The following is an 18,871-nucleotide window of genomic DNA, read 5'->3' on the forward strand; positions in this document are numbered from 1 at the left end:
CGTTGGTCGGTCGGCTATTTTTTCCATGTGGTCAAGCAACCTAGTCCCTATTTCTACCTTGAAGTAGTTATGAAGCAATTGTAGCAATGTGCGCAGGCCTTCCAGTCCTTCAACCGAGAGTTTCCTAGGATCTTGAACATTCATCAGGATGGGACGCAGCCCGTTCTGGAGCAGGTCCTTGGGCAGTTTCGAGGTCGACTGGAGCACTATCTTCAAGCCAGCATTCGCAGCTCCGGCGACATCTTTGTTCTTGCTATACAGAGACTTGAAGAAGATGCTGATGACTCGAGCGCGATGTTGTCCACCGGGCTGTTGCTGACCTTGCTGTGGAGTGCCGCCCGACTGGGTTGCAGCAGCGCTGGCACTGAATCCTGGCAGCTTGATAGCGGTGGCGAGGAGCTTCAGTCCAGCCACACGGAGCCTCACTATGCTCTCTGCAGTGCGATACTCATAAGGCTTGGGCGCCAGACTTTCATCTTCAGCATCGACCAAGGCCAATGTCTCAAACAGAAGTCTATTCAGGTTGTCATCGAACGCCAGGATCTCCTTGTCAGTGGGCACGTCAAGCAAAAAGTTGATGGCATCAACATAGCCAATCTGGGCAGTGAATGGCAATGCTCGCAATGGCTTCAGAAACACGCCGAACGTCAGAGACTCTTTAACGGGTGCCAGGAGCTCATAATGTTGCATGCCGAAGGCAGTGGCGAGAGCTCGCAAAGCATGTTGTGCAGCTTCGCGAACATGTCGATTCATGTGATTGACCTCGGAGATCAAGTGCTTGGCATGAGTATGCAGCTTGCTGTCTTTCCTCTCAAGATCTTCCTTCTTTTCGATGCCACTCTCGCCGAAACGCGTCACAAGGGTAACGATGGTATCTTTAGCTCGCATGCGCGTGTTGGCAGGTAGATCTTGCGGCATGTCCTTGATCACGAAGAGCAGAGCCTTGAGAAGCTCGGGCATGCGGCTTACGACCCAGGCATCGGAGAATTTCATTTTCTCTCTATCGGTCATGATCGTGATGCCGAGCGTGCCTGAGTTCTTCGTGAACCATTCTTCTTCATAGCAGACGTGACAGAAGGCCTCTGCCAACTTTGCAAAGAATGGTAGGCATTCGGCTTTGGTCTCTGAGCCGAAAACGACTGTGGCAATCGAGAGGCATTCTCGCATCGCCGTCTCCGCCGTCTCGCGCACTACCTTTTGGTCAGATGCAAGACTTTGGCAGAGTGCGTCCGCTAGAGTGCCAGTTTCGATGAAGACTGGTCCATCGCCTGCACGAACATCGAACGCTCGCTTCCTATGCTTCTCATTCGCGACAGCGATACCAAGGTCGAGAATCACAAAATGGCGGCAAATGCCATGCAAGAAGCGTTCGGCATCTTCTTTGAGATACTCGATGCTGCTAGCGAGAATCAGAGCCTTCAAAAGCTTCAATAGAGTCTCCTGCTGGGCGTCACGTTTTGCATTAGATCTCGTTCGCTGAGACTCTGAAAACAAATCTGAGCCGAAGTCAAAGTTCTTGCTCGCAAGGTCCTCGGCTTGCAACCGCACTAGTCTAGCAAGGTCATCTGGCAAGTTGTCGGCCCCGATCATAAGCTTGATATGTGATGTGATGAACTTGAACGACTGTCTTTTGTGGAATTCGTCGGATTTCTTCTGCGCAGGTGTCTTCGGATTCTCCAGAAGTTTGTCGATAGCGGTCTGGATGCCGAGGCGCGCTGGCATGGCGCGTTCACCGTTGTTGCTGATAGCCCCAATGAACCTCACGTCGTAGCTAGCTTCGTCATCTGCATATGGTTTCCACTCAAGCTCAGCCGGATTGTTCAAGAATTTCCTGTTTCTTCCTCCTAGCTTGCCCAGAATTCTGACAGCAGTATGCGCGCCTTGGTGTCCAGTACCGAGGAGGCCCTGGCCATTCTGCGTCATGGTGGCTCCCGTTAAGCTGACTGGCTTCAGCATACGCCAGAGACTTCCCATAATCTCCTCCATCCAAGGCTGCATGATTGGATCAAGATAGTCTGCCGTAAGATTGTCGACGCACAACTCAAGCGTGCGCAGACCTTGCGCGGTGAGCTCGCTGGAGCCTTGCCCGCGATTGTCATTTGAAGACCTATCGTTGGAGTACGCCCGATGACCTGGGTTGGCCGGGTCGCCGGAGCGTAATGCGACCGTCAATGGCCGCATGAGATACCCAAGATGTGGCAGCAGGTGGCTCAGCCTAGCAGGTACCGTGAGTGAAAGCTCGACAAAAAGATCCCGAGCTAGACCATCAGGTGCCGCTGCAAGCTGGGTGTTGAGAACCTCGAGCAGCATCTCTAGCAGGGGCAGAATCTCCTTGTAGAGATGCTCGAAGCGGCCGCCTCCAATGCTGCGGAACAGACTACGTAGCAGCAGGAAGTAGTTCTGGGGCTTGGCGGCCGTGATGGATAACTCGATGGAGCGTGTAATGAGCTCGCGGACGTGGGGTAACAAGACTCCTTCATTGTGCTGGCTGAACAATGTCACTGCCATGAAGGATAGTTTGAAAAGTCGCAGAAGTACAGAAGTCTTGGTGTCGTCGTCTTCGCCAACCTCTTCCAGCTTACTCATCAGGAATTTCAGCAGCATGCCACAGAATGCCGGACTCGTCGCCTCACTAGCCAACAAGAACTGCGGTGTATGAAGGAGTGCTGCATGATGGAAGCTCTGCTCGTAGAGGAACTCAATGCCTGATGGGTTGCCAGAAGTGAAAATCTCATGGAACGTGGCAGGATCCAGGTGATGGAAGATGGTAGCGAATGTCTCGAGCAGATCCTTTTCTTCCTTGCTGTTAGCAGTAGTGGCAATGCTCGAGCTCGGCTCGTTGGGCACCGTGCTCTCTGCGCTCGGTTCCAAAGGTGCGTAGTACTGAAAGCACTTGGCGCCTTCGCGGAACAGCTTGATCAGAACCTCGACCTCTTCGGCCTCGAAACCAGAAGATAGCTCGGCCCAGTGAGGTGGTGCGTTGCTAGTATCAACTTCTTCCTTGATCCGAGGTGGATTACTGTTTCGGAGCTGATAAAAGAACTGTTTGAGTCCTTGCAGAAGGTTCTTGAACAGAAATTTGTTCTCAGTAACTGGATCTGTCGCTCTGTCTTTGGGATTGATGGCCTTGATGGGCATGGCGCTGAATATGTCAGTTTCGTCCCAGTCCGGCTTCGAGTCCTTGTCAGACAGGTAGTTCTCGGGCACAACATCTGTTCCGTGCTGGTTGTTCTCCCGCTGTTGCCTGTATAGCTTGACAGCATTGGGGTATGCACGATTCATAGCCCCAAACTTGTCTGCGATGCCGTTCAAAACGCTCATCATCAGAAATCGTGCGTTTTTCTTATCTTCCACCTTCGACATGCACTCGGCCATATTGAGCAGAAGCTTCGCGCTCATCGTTTGATAACTGGTGCCCGGCACTTCCACGCCATCCTCACCTGTCAGATGCCCCACGTACACCTGTACGACTCTCGAGATCTGCTTGGCGCTGAGTTTCTCTCTGACATGGTGGATCAGATCTGCCAGCATGGTATACGCCAGCGGCCGCAATGTAATGTCTGCCGTCAGAGAATCGCCGACGAGCGTGTGAGGATCTAGCAGGGGCAGAATGACAGGCAAGAACACATCCCTGAAGTTGAAGTTGATAATGTGCCTGATCGCAACTAAGAGCTCCTTGCGAACAGCGGTATGCGCTCGGGGCACATCACGCAGTAAACGTACTGTCAGCTCCGGAAGCTGGGCCAGGAAGTCGGTGAGGTTTTGCGAATATGCCCGGAGCAGGTAGGCCAGAAAAGACATGGTCTTGACCTGTGCAGTGACAAGATCTCCAAATGCAACTGATTGTCCCTTGGCCTTGATCTCTCGCGCAAGCCCCGTGAAGACCGTCCCATTCTGCTTTGCCTCCTCGTGTGCCTTCCTCTGCGGGCCAGCCTCCAACATCAGAGTCTGCTTGATTCGAGGCGTGAACTTCTTGACATTGGGGCCAGCTAGATTTCGATGAGCCTGGAATATGCTCACGACTATGATGGGGCACTCTGCGACCACTTTGAAACTGTGCATTCCCTTGACGAGCTGTCGCGTCGTTTGCGGTTCGTCCGTGGCCAGCGCGTGCGATGTGGTAGCTACCGGTGATCCTGGAGTACCACCATTGTTTGGTGTGCCCGGCGCATTACTCGTAGCAGGAATAGGCGTTGTGGACTCGAACGTGTCCTTGACCGTCTGCTCCATGCTATCGAAGATGTCCACAATGAGATCCAGGAAGGGCTGTGCCTTTTCTACCACACCTGTAGACTTGGTATGATATCTGCAGATGTCCATAACAATCTTGAGGCAGAGCACCGAATTATCCTCGTTGTCCGTCTTGACCAACTGCAGGCATTGATCCACAATCTTCTCAGCAAACGGCTCCATGGCGGCATTGTCCCCGGACAAGGGAAAGCGATGGATGATCTCCAGCACGCATTGTCGACATCGCTGCTCGTGAGACGTGGATGTGAAGACCGGCGGGCCGGAGAGGATGTTCAGGAAAATGGGCACGAATTTCTGCAAGAAGGTTGCGTATGTCGAGGTCTGACAGAGTTGCTCCAGACCATCACGCAGCTCCGCCAGCGTCACGTATTTGGCCTTGAAGTCAAGAGAGGCGTCGGTCAGCTTGGCCTCATAAGAGTCCATAGCACGGTCGGCCATGGTCACTCGATATGGGTGCGGCCTCGAAGGCCTTCAATAGTTGATCACCTCAAAGCGGACGTTGCGGAGAGCATCGCAGGGAGAATGGTGTGTGTGCAGGTGATTCGGATCGAATTCGAAGCGGTTTCGTGGGTGAGGAGTGTCGTGACTGTGATTTCGGTATCGGTGCGATTCGTACGGTGCTCGTGGCTCGAAGATCGATGGGCAAGGTGTTGGAAGAAGCAATAATGGCTCAAGTCAAGTACTGTGCAAGTACATGTAGTTCTTAGTTTGCAGGACACGCGCGGATACAGGCTGCTGTCGCTTCCAGCGCGTCTGTTCGTCTCTGCAACTTGACAAGATTCTGGTCGATGATCGGTAAATGTCGTGCGATTATGCAATACGGGCAATTGCAGCAGCGGAAGGGTGTGGTCGTTTTGTTGTGGTGTTCCTCGACTTCGGAGCTGCGAAAGCAGGTGCAAGCAAGTTCGCGAAGTTCTGAGTAGGTGGGCGAGCAAGCTGGAGAATCGCGCAGATCATTACCATGTCTGGTCTATTGCGCTAGTGCCTTTTCGATGTCAAAGTTAGGGCTCGAGCCGACATCCGAACAGTATAGCTTGCATACATCTTTCATGGCACGACTTGAGTGAGGAGGTGTCTTCCCAAGGAGGAATGTGCATTTGGAAATACCTGTTCTCATGGCTCTTCGTTTATCTGTGGCTGTCACATGTATACACTATGGTCATTAAGCAACAGAGTAACTATCTAAGCGAGAGACGAACTGCCACCCGCAGGTAAGCATCAACCATTCTCCTCTGCGCAAGCACACGTTTCCCCTTTCATCAGGTGTTTGCGTCCTCTAACTTCTTCCTTCCTTTGGGTAAACGCTAAGGAAAAATTCGTCTCCAAGCCGCCATCGCTGGTGATGGCAAGCATCTCGATCTCCCCAAGTTCGATGCTAGACGCGCTTGTGATAGAGCGGATACCGTAGTCGATTGCAGTGGCATTAGATACGCATAAGAATTGCCAGAAGACCAAGGACAAGCCCATGATGAGAACCCGTCTCGACATAGTGTCCAAGGAAAGAATGCAGTCTGAAGGTGTGTAGAAATCATGGCAGTGACCTACCCTTTGATTCGCATGATACGCTCTCGCGTCTGCATTTCCTATCCCTTGCGGTTCTCGCGCTCCAGTGCCTTACACCGGGCCCAGTTTTCCTCGATCCAAGTGTTCACAGCTGCCGGATCTCGCAGGACATCACCTTCAAGCCAGAAATGCAGCTGTGATTCTTCGTCACTGTGACTTTCTGCCAGAATCTGGGGCTGACCATTCTCGAATCCTACCCAGCGCCGCATCGCTCTGACAATTTCATGGACCTTCTGCTTGTTTCCACCATAATTTGCCGATACTATAGGCTTGACAAGGAAGTCGGCAGTCTGGTTGCTTATCGACTTGACAAGTTTAACGCGCATCTGCTCGAGTTCTTCTCTTTTCTTGAAGAATTGGACGGCCTCATTTCGCCATTGCTCTCTGCGCCGAGCCAGATTTGCTCGCCACATATCAGGATCTTCGATCTCGGCACATTCTGTTCCGACGTGCGCTGGAAGATACTCTTCGAAGAAACTTTTGATCGCGGGTCGCTTGTACTCCTTTTGTCGCTGATTGGATGTGTCCCTTCGCTTGTATTGTAGATTGCCGACGTAGTCTGGCGTAAGCAGTCTGCAACGCGCGAGCCAAGCGTAGAAGTCGTTCATGCTGCTAAAGCCAGCTTGATAAATTCGTAAGTTCAAGCCCAGAAACTCCATTACCTGATCAGGGTCATTAGAGAGGAAGAGCATGCCTTGCTTATCACTGATTTGGAGCTGGACAGAATTATCTTTGGCGTCATCAAGCTCGCGAAGACGCAGCATCATTCCCTTATCCGTGACTGTGAAACCGAGATTGCTCACAATCTGGCCAAGTATACTGGAAAGGTCGCCATAGGAAGAGTAAAAGGAGTGCCAGGCAAAGAGGTCGGGCTTCACCAAATCAATGTCGATCTGCGCATATGTCTCCTCGCTGAGCTGGTCAACAGGCTCTGCGGTCTTGAGGACGGTGTACTTTACAGGTATTCGAGGGTGCTTTGTGCCATCCACGGGCACGGCAAGCATGTGGAGTCCCCCGTAGGAGAGAAAGGCTGCTGCACCCAGTGCGCTTGCTAGGTGCATAGGGTCGACAGGCCTGTCTGAAGCAATCGTGAAATCGATGTCGCCGAAGTCAGTCTTTTCTGGTGCTTCTCTGAGAGTGATGACTTCACGATCCGGGAAGTAATCTTTCAGTCGCCGCAGATATGTGAGTTTGAGGTGTTCATATACCTCAGGGCTCATGCGTGGCGTTCGTAGCGTTGGCTGGCCATTCGCCGCCGCGTGTGCGAAGGCTGCGCCGCCCATTGCTCGTACTGTTGCTGTTATTTCCAGTTTCTGATGGCTGTGGAAAGCAGATGAACGTGAACCTTATCTTCTGCATGTACTTATGCGGCTGGAATGTGATTTCGCCAGGGGCGACTCAGTTCTGAGAATGCTTACCAGCGTACCAAAGAGGCAAGTGCATGTCTGAAGCTCGTTTGCGGTCTAGGTCAGTTGTTCTTTGATGCAGGTGCTGCCTCTCATCCTTTTTCGGATGGAATGGTGTTTGCACTATACACCTACAGTATCAAGCGGGTCAGGTGATACGCCGTTCCTGACAAGCATAACCGAGTGCCGTCGAATTGTACTAGACGACGTCAAGCACTAATATGGGAGTGTGTTGTATCGTAAAACGGGTATAGGTATCTCCAGTGTAGAACAAGTGTGCCCGAGTATGAAAGTCTCTGAATGACCGACTTCCCTTCCGAAGCGAGGGAGTGGAGGACCATCGAAAGCATGGGCTCTGATTGGCGCATCCTTTGCGGGGGAGGGGCGCAAACTCCACTAGACCTAATGCGTTACCACCTGAAACAAAAAAACCGCTGCCATCGACAAAATGCAGAAGAGAGAGAAGAAGGCGAGGGAGAAGGGAGAAGGGAGAGCGAGAGCGGGGAATAACAAGGGAGAAAGACAAGGGAGAAAGACAAGGGAGAAAGACAAGGGGAAAGGAGATGATAGAAGGATGAAGAAGAATGACAGAGAAGAAGCTCAAAGAGAAGGAGAAGGAGAACAAGAAGGAGAACAAGAAGGTCAACAAGAAGGTGAACGAGAAGGATAATAAGATACGTCTGGTACTTGGAAAAAGAGAGAGAGAAAGAGAGAGAGGGATCCTACACACGCACGCACTACGTGTATGCGAGATTGGTCGACATTACTCACCACCAACAGGCAATCCCGTAGGCGATAGGCCATATCATTGAGTCTAGGAGAGGAGATATACAATACCTGGTCTGGTAGACAGCCTCTGGAGGTAGAAGGTAGACTCACAGTAAGTAGGCTGTACCTCCTGGAGGTAGGAAGAGGTAAGGTCAGATGAAAGTTCGCGCTAATTTGAAAGGGAAAAATCATCCGACTTCAGGCTATACTGTAAGGCCAATGATGGCCTGCTTCTAGCAGGTGACCCTTAGTAGACTGCCTGGCACTACTGTAGGCGAATCAGGATACTGTAGGTACCTAGGATAGCAGGGAAGCTGGAACTTACGAGCAGCTACTGTGACAAGGTTACGAACAGCTACTTACCTAATACAAGACTGTTATCAGCTATGGCTAGATGTATGGTACAGTACCTTATGGTTGCAATCAAGAATTGCAACCCTCGGGTCTGGCTGATTCCAACCAACTCTTTATCGAAAAGCGTTCTGCGCTCCACGATCCATACCATGAACCCATCATTACTCCTCATCCTTCACTCCTCATCTTTCACTTCTCATCCATGATCCTTCACTTCTCATCCTCGTCGCCCCCCGCTCTGCGCCCTTTCTTCATCACCCCACTAGACGATCCTTCGCCGCCCGACTGCGTTCCGTCTCCCGCATTTGATCTTCCACACTCCATGCCTTCAGTCACACTCTTACGTCTCCCGTCTCAGGGTTTACGGCCATTCTCTAGTCAGATGTCAAAAAATATAGCATCATTAGGAGCAGTCAGCTGTACGCTCCAATTGACCGCTCGCTCTCGTTCAGTACTGTGCAACTTCGTATTCCATGCCACCAGGGCCTCGTAGTTGTGGCACTTGTGCCGGCTACCAAATAGTGGCCAGTTTTCATCTCGGCTGGTCCATACCGAGGGTATGATACCGGCATCTGCCGTACACATGAGACGTTCGCGGACGTTGTCAAGGCAATGATCTAAGGTACCACGCATTCGACTGTCAGAAAATATTGCTCTTATCTGACACCACGGGCGAGAAGATCGGAAGGCAGGAATGGACTTACTGATATGGCTTCTGCGAAATGGCTCGGGTGTCAATGTGTCATTCTCAAACTTCTTATAGTAGGCTTTGTTGAAGTATAGAGCTCTTCGCAGCTCATTCTAGCAATATCTCACGTCATTCCAGTGCCTCTTCATTTCAGTGTAGGAAACGGGAACTTACCAAACAATGCACATCATGCAGTGCCTGAATGAACACGGGAAATCCATCTTCTTCCTCCAACATGGTCCCTTTAGGAGCATACACATGCTTTCGTGGGTCTAATCCGTACTCTCGACCCACGTTTCCTGGCAGCATGAAGCCCTTGTCATGAATGCCGAGTTCGCTCCAGGCGTGGTCCACTTCTTTGCTAGGTGGAGCGGTCCATCGGCTGGTTGTGTTGACCACATGGTTGCTGAAGCTGACGACGGAGAGGGAACGGTCCAGACCGGGAAAGACTTTCTTGGCTGCGAGAAGTCACGTTAAAAACGACGAAAAGAAATGCTCTTATAGAGTACTCACCACCGAAAAAGTCCGGAGAGAAGGTTCGTCTGAAATGGTTCTCGGAGTACCAGTAGGTAGAAAAGATGGATGCCAGATTTGTGAAAAGAAGGAGGAGAAGATACCAGAGTTTTGCGAACGAAAGGTGCGGGGATGGAGTCGATGGCCTTTGTGAATCCTTATGGGGGATGTACAGACCATCCTCGCTTCCCTCATCCTTTTCAGAGAGAAGGTGGTCCTCTTCTCTTTCCAGTTGGATGACTCGTACCTGTCGGAAGGCCGCTGCCATCGTCGTTGCAAATGGCGTTTGTCCAAGCTCACCTCAGGTATGATAGGCGTATCCAGTAGAGATGAATTGTAAATTCTGAACGATGAGATTGACTTTAGGCGTGGCCAGTGTCAGAACCAGGCCAGTCGACATCTCGCCTTCTTTCTCGCAAGGACTCTGACAGGTCCCCCTCCATCGTGCAGTGGTCTCACAAACTCGCTTATTCACGCACTCTGACCTCACGTGCTGGACAGGGGAGTAGTTCGTGATCGTGCCCTCACCTTATGCGGCGGTAAAGCCATCACGGATTGTTACCATGTGGCATGAGCCCAGCAGACTAGACGCCGAGAAGCTCTCGCGTCGCCTGTATACTAGACCTGGTGGGAGTCCAGAAACTGTAAGGTGTCTTGTAGACAGATGAATAGGTAGTAGTGTGTCTCTTATATCCAAGGCTCTGTTATCGCCGGTGTGGGCTACAAACATGCGCTGACCTACAAAAGAGCAGGTTTTGGTAGAAACGAGAGGCTTTCGATCAGAGCTTGTTAAAGTTTGGATGCCCACCTTGCAGGTTCCAGGGTGATAGCTACATACCTAGGTATACGAGGTGTCGTCGATTGCAGGAAGCGCAGGATTCGTTCTCGATGCATCTGTCTTGTGCGATAACTAAGGGAGAGGCCTGTAGCTTGGTCACTGTCGCCAGTTGTGATTGCCGCGATTGCTGTCTTCCCATTAAAGGCCTGGCGAATTGTTATCAAGCGTGTAAGGTAGTATTGTAGATATCAACCGAATCACGCGGCCCCATGGCCACGATAGCGAGCTGGAATATCTCTTTGTCGTCTCTGCCGTTTTGCCATCGGCAATATATATATGTACCTTATATATATATAGGTCCCTCCTTCTTTTGCACAGAGACTCACTCAGTTCAAACATTCCTCCCTACGTTTAACACAACCATTATCCGGTCGCAATGCACTTTCTGCGAGTGTTGTCCCTGTCTAGCCTCGTGGCTCTGGCCGCTGCTGCGCCGCTAGCGTCCAAATCTGAGATTGGTATATGCTTGTTAGCTGTTGTGCTGCAGTGCCACGATCTAATGTAGTGTAGCCGCTCGCGATACCTCTGGTGACTTGACCGGTCGCAGCCTGACTCTCCTAGAGAGAGGTGTGTTGTTCCGAGGATCTCTTACAGTTCCCAATCCTAATACAGTAGCAGCCGATGAAATCGAACCCGACAAGAAGAAGAAGCAAAAGCCTGCTGGCTACTTTGGCGGCCGCAGCACGACCCCTCCGGAAAGTGGTAAGTCATTCGAGGTATCCCTTACAACCATTGGTTTCCTAACACAGCAACAGCCGATGAAGTCCAATTTGATGAGTAGCTGGACTCCTCGCTGGTGACTGCCCAGGCAGACGATACGGAGTATGTTCGTATGCGTGTTCTGCAGGAGGGACGAAAGTCAAGCGACGTTTTCGATTGGCATGGCTCGAACAGTGAAGCACGAGGCGAGGAGAGGATGGGCCAAGGGGGATTCCTGGAACTTGAGTAGCCGAGGTGGATATTTTAGTAGAACAACAGAATGAAGTGAGCGGTTCTCGGCCGTAACGAGCGACCCACAATCTCAACTACAAGCCATGCGTACCAAACCAGTCAAAGAGTGAACCATCCTAAGGCATAAATTCAAGACCATTCCAAGCAAGCCCACCAGAACCGAGAGAAAACAAACTTCAAGATGCCCAAGTTCTACGAAGTCTCGGCCGCAGAAGTGCAAGGCACACGTTATCTCGGAACACTTCTTTGTGTGGCCACTGAGCCGAACCAGAGACCCGGTCGGTGCTTTCATTTGAAAGAGGGTTCATCCAGAGTGATGGAGTTCGAGTCCAAAAGCTACGCCGTTCCGAAATGGTCGCTCCGGACCTTGAATTGTGTCTTAATGGGGACCGTTCGAATCTCAGAAATGGCACGCTTCAAGAAGGTGTGCCAGTCTGTAAAGGCTCCCGATGGGCAGCCTCAGGACGGCCGGATGTGGGAGCAGTGGCTGGAAAATGTGAATAATGCGCTGGAAGGTGAATGGTGTGGTTACCAATGGAGAACGGCCTCGCACCAGCACCAACGACTGTCTGGCCGTGCACTACCAACTGAATCAGTGATGATCATGTCGGGAATGGAAAGGATGTCGTTCTGAGGGCTATATTGTCGGTGCATTTGCCTCTACTGCTTCCACTGCTTCTGAATGCTTCTCAACCGCTCTCAGCGAGCTAATATCGCCCTTCTTGATGTATTCAAACTGCACTTGCTCTTCCTCATTATCAAATGCCGCCTCCTTTGTTGGAGTGCCAACCCAGCTCCGTAGACAGTTGAATGACTCTATAATGTCTGCTTGAAGACAAGAGCGTCTGTATCCGATCAAATTCCTGCCTGCTGAAAAGGCACGCTCGTCTTCCTCACTCGTACTTGGAACAGCCAGGTGATCGAAGGCGATTCGAGCGACTGAAGGCTTTCAGAGGCGGCGATCGATCCACCAGTAAAGGCGTCAGGTGAGGGCGGTAGGGGTGGATTGAGAGGCATTCGATTGGAGAGCAGCTGGCACTTCTGCGTTGCCCGCTCGGGTGGTGAGGGTGGTCCAGATTCCAGAAGGCCGGGGCAAGAGAAGGGTACATCCGCTAGCGGTAACTCAATCAATCGTGCTTTCTCTCCCGTCATTGGCCCCCGTCCCCCGAAAGTCGCGGAGTCGCGTGTGGAAAGCTGTCTGTCCAGGGTCCGTCCCGTCAGAAAGAGGCCACGGCCACCAGAACGACAGAAGAAAGCGCACAGAGACAGCGAGACCAGACAGCGAGACAGACAGACCAGTCGCGAGGGGACGACACCTGCCACGACCTCTTCTTCTTCCTCTTCACCTCCTTTGCCTTCCATTCGACTGTACACCACCTTGTGTCCGCCGCCATGTTGTTCTCCACCACCGCCCTGCTCGGACTGCTCACCTCCTACGCTTCGGCCACCGCCCTGACCTACAAATTCAACCCGAACGAGCACGAGTGCTTCTACGCCCAGGTGGACGAGGCGAATGCCAAGATTGCTTTCTACTTCGCTGTGCAGAGTGGCGGCGACTTTGACAGTGCGTTGTCTTGATCTTCCACGGGAACTGACCTCTGAGAAAAAGCAGAGGGAACATCATGCATGGCAGCTGACAGCAAGCGACAGTCGACTACTCCGTCTTTGGCCCAGAAGAGCAGCCCGGCAAGGATAAGACCATTCTCAGCGGCACCAAAGAACGACAGGGCGACTTTATCTTCACGGCAACCAAGACGGGCGAGTATCGCTTCTGCTTTGCCAATGTCTTTTCCACCTTTTCCGACAAGGTCGTAGACTTTGATATTTCAGTAGGTCTTCTTCCTGCTCACAGAAGGGCAGTCGGCGACAGGCCATCATCCCCACTAACACCCGCCCAGGTCGAGAACGAGCCTCGAGCCAACCTACCGACCAAGGGCGGCGCCTCTGTCGAACAGCTAAGCAGTGTCGAAGAGACCATCATGAAGCTTTCTGGCCAAGTCTCTACCCTCAACAGACAGCAAAAGTACTTCCGAACGCGCGAGAACCGAAACTTCAGCACGGTCAGGAGCACAGAAAAGAGAATCTTCAACATGAATGTGATGGAAACGATATTCATGATCGCCATGGCAGGGTTACAGGTCTTCATTGTGAAGATGTTCTTCACTGGAGGTCGCAAGGGTTACGTGTAAATGGAGAGATGCAGGCACATACTCGACAGGAATACCGAATAATGAAAAGACAAACTCGAGCTCCAATTGTGCGACTCTGTTACGACTGTCGGTCTATATTGCTGGGACCAGCAGCATAGCGTCAGCGTTGATTATATGCTGTATACAGCGCCGCTTACAGAATATGTGTCCGCCGCGTAGAGATGTATTCAAGGAATAGTGTCGTAGATTGTCATGTCACTTTTGCTTTCACGCTTGACTGTTGACCCAAGTCTAAGAGGTATGTAGCTACATGCACATCCGTAAGATTAAGTACGCAACAAATACGACCGAAACGAAGCCTTCTAGCAGGTGCAATATACCGAATTTCCTAGGTACATCACATGTACAGGTAGTCGTCGTAGTAGATGATCTCGGGCTTTTCAGACCTCAGCCACTTCGGAGGACAACTCCGGATGCCAAATATCTCTCGATGAACGTATTGTGAAAGCTGTCTGATATTCCGAGACAAGACTATGTATCACTGGGACTCAAGAACGGGCTGGATAATGACGGAATTTGACGGGGATGCTAAGATGTTTTCGTAACAGTTCACAATACCTTGCCATCATCACACATGAATTATGAAGTATGTACCATTTCGGCACGGGTGTGACTGCGCATACCCAGCATTAGATCTACGTTTCTGGCACAGGACCAGCCATTCCCGAGACGTTTTTCTCGCAATTGCGATATCCAGAGAAATTTCACTTCTCACCGCCGCTTTCCTCCTCTCTTTCCAGACCCAGAACTCCTCGTCCTCGTTCCTTCAATACTCCGAATATCATACGAACTCAATTTCAACGTGCTGCCTTGCATCTTCCCAATTCCCACCCCTCCCACACCGCGTTCTCGCCGCTGCTTCCGTACCTTGGACGGCGCGCTGCTTTTGAATTTCTCCAAAATCACTCCGTTTTCTTTCGCCTCCCTTCTTCGCGTGGTTTCGCGATTTGCGGCTTTGCCTGCGATGCCCTTGCGGATGTGCATGGGCATGTTCTCTTGCTGGAGAGTGGAGTTTTTGGCTCCGAGGTCGAGGATTCGCATGTCGAGGGCTTTTAATCGGTTTTTGCCCTCGGGGGCGGTGGGGGAGAAGGAGGAAGAGGAGAATGAGGAGGCGTCGAGGAGATGGGATTCTTTGAGGAGGCGTTGGAGTGCGAGGTCGTGTTTGAGATTGGTGGACTCTGTGCCATCTTCGTCTGTGGTGGAAGCGGCTTTTTTTGCTTTTGTTTGACTTTTGCTATTATCATTTTCTGTGTCGGATGTGGGCGGTTTTGAGGAGAGAAATTTCTTGGCAGAGGCGTCGAAGATGGAGTCTATTGTCGGTATGACATGCTCGATGACTTCGACTTGGTCTTCGTCGCCGGACAGTCCACTCCAGTCCGACTCGGCATCGCTGTCGTCTTCGTCGTTTTCTTCTGCAACTTCAGTATGTGGCTTGCTTGGTATGGGCTGCACGTGCAGAGGCTCAAATTTCGCCTCGAAAGCTTTCTTCAAAAGCGCTCGGGCCTCTGCGTCGTCGTCGTTGTCGTCTGATTCTGTCGCTTGCTTCGGTAATCGCTTGGGTACCTTTTCGCGTTTCTCTGGGGCTGTCCGCTTTCGTTTGCCAAGTGTGACTGCCATTTTGGACGGCGAATTGGTATGCTTGTTCACTTTTGAGTGCTCGTCGTGAACTTGTGGCGGGCGCTGGAAGTGGAGGATTCGCGTCGCCAAGCTTTTTCAACCCCATCAAATCCAGAGACTCCATTCGGTTCAGACAAGAACAACAGCACTGAGGTGATCAAGAATCAGGTATCGACATACACGACTGCTCTCCGATCATGACTCAATTCCGTCCATGTATAGACCTACACGCGGGGAGCGTCAAGCAAATCGTGGGAGGGACGTTGTCCACAGACAATACAGGCTTGAAGACCAATTTCACTTCCGAGCACCCTTCAGCATACTATGCCGAACTCTACAAGAAGCACAACCTTCGAGGTGGACATGTCATCATGCTCGGGCCTGGTAATGACGAAGCAGCGCGCGAAGCCCTCGCTGTCTGGCCCGGCGGACTGCAAATTGGCGGTGGTATCAAGGACTCCAACGCGAAGCAATGGATAGATGCAGGCGCAGAAAGGGTACGATGCTGAACAAGCAGTGCAACAGACAACATCCAATCAAGCGCTCACCTTCCACAGTAGGTCATCATCACTTCCTTCTTATTTCCGTCCGGTTCCTTCGCGCTGGACAGACTTCAATCGGTGCTTGCAGCGCTAGATGGCGATAAAGAAAAGCTTGTCATTGACCTCAGCTGCCGCCGCGTGGGTCAAGGATGGAGAGTTGCGATGGACCGATGGCAGACCATTACGGAGTTCGAGATCAATCAAGGTACGCATATTTTTTTTCACGCTACGAGGAGAAGGACAGGACGCCGGCAGTACGGTAGGACTAGTGACTAGGCAGGGCTGACACGTGGAGTACTGCAGAGAACATCACATTGCTGGAACCCTACTGTAGTGAATTCCTAATCCATGCAGCCGATGCCGAAGGCTTGCAAGCCGGCATCGATGAAGGACTGGTCAAGTACCTGGCGGAGATCTGTACGATACCAGTCACGTACGCTGGCGGTGGCCGGAGCATTGCGGATTTGGAACTCGTCGACCGCCTCAGCAGCGGCAAGGTTGATCTCACCATCGGGAGCGCTCTCGACATCTTTGGCGGCAAGGGGGTGACGTTTGAGGAGTGCTGTCGGTGGAATCAGCAGGCTAGAAACGCTTGAAGGCGCATCTCGCCGTACCTCCTAGGGGTAGTTCTAGCTCTACAGGACTACTACTAGACGTGGCGTCCAAAGTACAGTAGTCTCGGGAGCACTGACTTGTTCACTATAAAACTCAATCTCTTGTGCTAGAGACGCAAAAAGCTTAAATGGCAAATTCTTTGACTGGCGCAAAACGACGATCAAGAGGTCACACCGCAGACAGAGGTCACACGACAGTCGTCTCAGCAGTCGCACGCCAAGCTCGACGTTCTCTATGCAGTTCACTGCTTGACTGCATGCAGGGTTTACAGCTACCATGATTCCAGATATGATCGACTACCCCCTCCCTGAGGAGCTGGAGCTGAAAGCCGTAGATATGCACAAATGTAATAACAAAGAAGCCTTTATGAATGCGTCGGTACCTCGTAGGTACAGTACCTAGGTAAGGTAGTAGCCTAGTAGGGTAAGGTAGTGCTCTTTGTTGATGGCAGTCTTATTACGAGATTCTCTACTTACCGCTCCATGCTGCCGGTTCGGAATCTGAACAGCTGAAACGCAATCAACCGAAGAGGGCTGGGGATCCTCCTGTTCCCGACCCGTGCACAAGGACTTTAGGAGGTATCAAAAAAGCCTCGTCCAATGTAGGATACCGAAGTGGGATCTGTCGGTCTAGCTCGTAGCGCCTCCATGTTGCCAAGGCCTAAACCGGGCCGATAACCCGCAGTAGTTCGAGGGATCAGAGGAAGCGGAGAAAGCACATGAAGCGGAGCCCCAGGAATCGCGTTTGACACGATGTGTCGTATTGTCCACAGTGGAGGGGAGGGGAGGGGGGTGTGGAGAGGGAGAGTCAGGTCAGGTAGTAGCGTGGAGAGGTGGTGTGGAGGGTGGGTGAGGCGATACATTGCTCCAGTTCCGACCGCCTGGTGGATGGGCACGTCTGGCGGGAAGCCTCCTCTGTCTCTCTGGGCTCTCTCTCTGTCTCCCGTCTCTATGGTTGTTCACACACTCGCGGTACACTATGATTGGCTCTCACGTGCCGTAACGTTGCACTAAGAGCTGCCATGGATATGTCATCGAAGCATTCTCGAAGTTCTAGAGTCCCTGGCCTGGGCGTACCCGGTGCCGGTGCCTACGAAGCTTCAGTGCTTCACATCCAGCGACTTCGGCTGCTCGCTACCTCCTAGGTTAGTGCGCCTCATTGTCAGAATTTGCAGCACGCGGGCGCGTCCCCCGCCGTAGGAGCTAACGGACCATGTGCGCGCCGCATGGCACGACCTAGATGGTATAACACGGCCACGTTGCTCAAAACGGGCCTTTCCCCATTTTATTATACTTGTCGGTGTCATTATTATTATTATGATTGATCGGATCCTTGCGTCTGGGATCTGCTAGTACCGTGTACGGTCGTAGTGCATGGAGTGGAGCACTGGACTCCTGGAGTGCATAGGTGTCCCTCCAGCTCTGCATCATAATAAACGACATGTTGTGTCGAAACACGTGGGTGATGTCTGTCTGAGGTGTGTTCAACAACAACAACAACAACAATTAATGGCACATGTATCACACCACTTGTTGGACATCTCAGATCCTATCTCGATCCCAAGGTTTCGGCTAGACAGTCTCAAGACGCCCTATAGAATGAATAAGCTTCCACATGTCTTCGCACCTTGGCTCACTTGGCTGGGCATTGTCAGGCGAAGTGATTCGGCACCGGTGCACAGGTGGCAATATCATGAAGAGTAGTTCGTGACCTGTAGCGTCACACGGCGGTCCGCAAGCCCATCATGTGGCCTATTGTTGCTGTACCACGCGCCTAGAATCCTTTCACAGTAGTGTAACGGCCGACAAAGGACGCCGAAGCCTCCAATTTTGCGTCTAGCGAGAATCGGACCTGCACCGAACCGCGGGAACCCGGGCGGGCGGGGGGCAGTAGTTCGCCTGGGCATGGTAGGTAGGTAGTTTGTACCAGAGAGTGCGTGGAATGCAAAATTGGACATGTGTGGGCAGTGCGTGCTTGCAAGCATCGCTTGCATTCCTCCTAGGGGACACCTCGTCCGCAGGCAGCCAGGCTGTCGCAGTCGTCGAGTGAATGCGATGCGATGCGCGACAGGCGCTGCATTCGAGTTCCGAGTCGCCGCGTCGGCACGGCAAAGGGAGGGAATGACAAGCCTGGCTATCTCACGGCTTCACAGCTGGCTCGAGGTGAAGTGGATCTGATGTGAGAGGCGGGTGCATAAAGTGCTTAGGGCTGGCCTGCACGAGAGACCACTAGGGCACGCTATCGCCGTAGGGCGCCGAGGTCATTGGTCATGTTGGAGAAGAACCTGGAGTCTGGGCGCTCTCCGCGCGGGCCTCCATTCGGTGTGAGTGTTAGCGGGAATAGCGGGCATTGGGGGGCAATGGAGGGATTGGAGGCCACATGCAATCTCGCCAGATGCGTGCAAAAAAGTGAGTCCGTGCATTATTTCACTTGCGCTCACGTGCGCCAATTCACTTTTTGCGGGGGCCTCACAGGATCGCGAGCGGCGAGAACACGCTTTCGGCGCCCGCTGTTGTGTTCTTTAATAAACCTGCCTTGTCGCCCTCCTGCCGCTG

General features: G+C 52.1%; 7 protein-coding genes across 7 annotated transcripts; 4 read left to right on the forward strand and 3 right to left on the reverse strand.

Moving 5' to 3' along the window:
• Positions 1-5,438: 5,438 nt before the first annotated feature.
• On the reverse strand, positions 5,439-7,097 carry SEPMUDRAFT_164316 (uncharacterized protein; the record flags this gene model as incomplete). Its single annotated transcript, XM_016908109.1, has 1 exon — positions 5,439-7,097. One exon carries the CDS (start codon positions 7,095-7,097, stop codon positions 5,835-5,837), a length of 1,263 nt encoding a protein of 420 aa, XP_016760109.1. The 3' UTR covers positions 5,439-5,834.
• Positions 7,098-8,720: 1,623 nt separating this feature from the next.
• On the reverse strand, positions 8,721-9,387 carry SEPMUDRAFT_46239 (uncharacterized protein; the record flags this gene model as incomplete). The annotated part of the gene is made up of 3 exons (XM_016908991.1): positions 8,721-8,959; positions 9,047-9,143; positions 9,205-9,387. Coding segments are annotated over 3 exons (519 nt in total), but the record flags the coding sequence as incomplete, so codon positions are not given.
• Positions 9,388-10,700: 1,313 nt separating this feature from the next.
• SEPMUDRAFT_149799 (uncharacterized protein) lies at positions 10,701-11,342 on the forward strand. The gene is made up of 4 exons (XM_016905774.1): positions 10,701-10,839; positions 10,892-10,948; positions 11,000-11,083; positions 11,137-11,342. Exons 1-4 carry the CDS (start codon positions 10,758-10,760, stop codon positions 11,160-11,162), a joined length of 249 nt encoding a protein of 82 aa, XP_016760111.1. The 5' UTR covers positions 10,701-10,757; the 3' UTR covers positions 11,163-11,342.
• A 171-nt stretch (positions 11,343-11,513) lies between these two features.
• SEPMUDRAFT_117942 (uncharacterized protein) lies at positions 11,514-11,966 on the forward strand (the record flags this gene model as incomplete). Its single annotated transcript, XM_016901387.1, has 1 exon — positions 11,514-11,966. One exon carries the CDS (start codon positions 11,514-11,516, stop codon positions 11,964-11,966), a length of 453 nt encoding a protein of 150 aa, XP_016760112.1.
• Positions 11,967-12,581: 615 nt separating this feature from the next.
• On the forward strand, positions 12,582-13,826 carry SEPMUDRAFT_149800 (EMP24_GP25L-domain-containing protein). Its single transcript, XM_016905775.1, has 3 exons — positions 12,582-12,896; positions 12,983-13,161; positions 13,231-13,826. Exons 1-3 carry the CDS (start codon positions 12,725-12,727, stop codon positions 13,519-13,521), a joined length of 642 nt encoding a protein of 213 aa, XP_016760113.1. The 5' UTR covers positions 12,582-12,724; the 3' UTR covers positions 13,522-13,826.
• Positions 13,827-14,304: 478 nt separating this feature from the next.
• On the reverse strand, positions 14,305-15,159 carry SEPMUDRAFT_15723 (uncharacterized protein; the record flags this gene model as incomplete). The annotated part of the gene is made up of 1 exon (XM_016907725.1): positions 14,305-15,159. A coding segment is annotated over one exon (855 nt), but the record flags the coding sequence as incomplete, so codon positions are not given.
• Positions 15,160-15,317: 158 nt separating this feature from the next.
• Positions 15,318-16,454, forward strand: SEPMUDRAFT_149801 (5-proFAR isomerase). Its single transcript, XM_016905776.1, has 3 exons — positions 15,318-15,656; positions 15,720-15,906; positions 16,005-16,454. Exons 1-3 carry the CDS (start codon positions 15,357-15,359, stop codon positions 16,295-16,297), a joined length of 780 nt encoding a protein of 259 aa, XP_016760115.1. The 5' UTR covers positions 15,318-15,356; the 3' UTR covers positions 16,298-16,454.
• The last annotated feature ends 2,417 nt before the right edge of the window (positions 16,455-18,871 follow it).

The sequence above is a fragment of the Sphaerulina musiva genome (genome assembly GCF_000320565.1).
Source record: "Sphaerulina musiva SO2202 unplaced genomic scaffold SEPMUscaffold_6, whole genome shotgun sequence".
Taxonomy (NCBI): Eukaryota; Fungi; Ascomycota; class Dothideomycetes; order Mycosphaerellales; family Mycosphaerellaceae; genus Sphaerulina; species Sphaerulina musiva.

What these genes read in the sequence shown, in the direction of transcription:
- SEPMUDRAFT_149799 (XM_016905774.1), top strand. Translation starts at nt 10,758, where the DNA reads ATGCACTTTCTGCGAGTGTTGTCCCTGTCTAGCCTCGTGGCTCTGGCC. An exon ending in AGCGTCCAAATCTGAGATTG is followed by an intron (nt 10,840 to 10,891) that starts GTATATGCTTGT and finishes AATGTAGTGTAG; the next exon opens with CCGCTCGCGATACCTCTGGT. An exon ending in CACGACCCCTCCGGAAAGTG is followed by an intron (nt 11,084 to 11,136) that starts GTAAGTCATTCG and finishes ACACAGCAACAG; the next exon opens with CCGATGAAGTCCAATTTGAT.
- SEPMUDRAFT_149800 (XM_016905775.1), top strand. Translation starts at nt 12,725, where the DNA reads ATGTTGTTCTCCACCACCGCCCTGCTCGGACTGCTCACCTCCTACGCT. An exon ending in GAGTGGCGGCGACTTTGACA is followed by an intron (nt 12,897 to 12,982) that starts GTGCGTTGTCTT and finishes AGCAAGCGACAG; the next exon opens with TCGACTACTCCGTCTTTGGC. An exon ending in TCGTAGACTTTGATATTTCA is followed by an intron (nt 13,162 to 13,230) that starts GTAGGTCTTCTT and finishes ACACCCGCCCAG; the next exon opens with GTCGAGAACGAGCCTCGAGC.
- SEPMUDRAFT_149801 (XM_016905776.1), top strand. Translation starts at nt 15,357, where the DNA reads ATGACTCAATTCCGTCCATGTATAGACCTACACGCGGGGAGCGTCAAG. An exon ending in TAGATGCAGGCGCAGAAAGG is followed by an intron (nt 15,657 to 15,719) that starts GTACGATGCTGA and finishes CTTCCACAGTAG; the next exon opens with GTCATCATCACTTCCTTCTT. An exon ending in GGAGTTCGAGATCAATCAAG is followed by an intron (nt 15,907 to 16,004) that starts GTACGCATATTT and finishes GGAGTACTGCAG; the next exon opens with AGAACATCACATTGCTGGAA.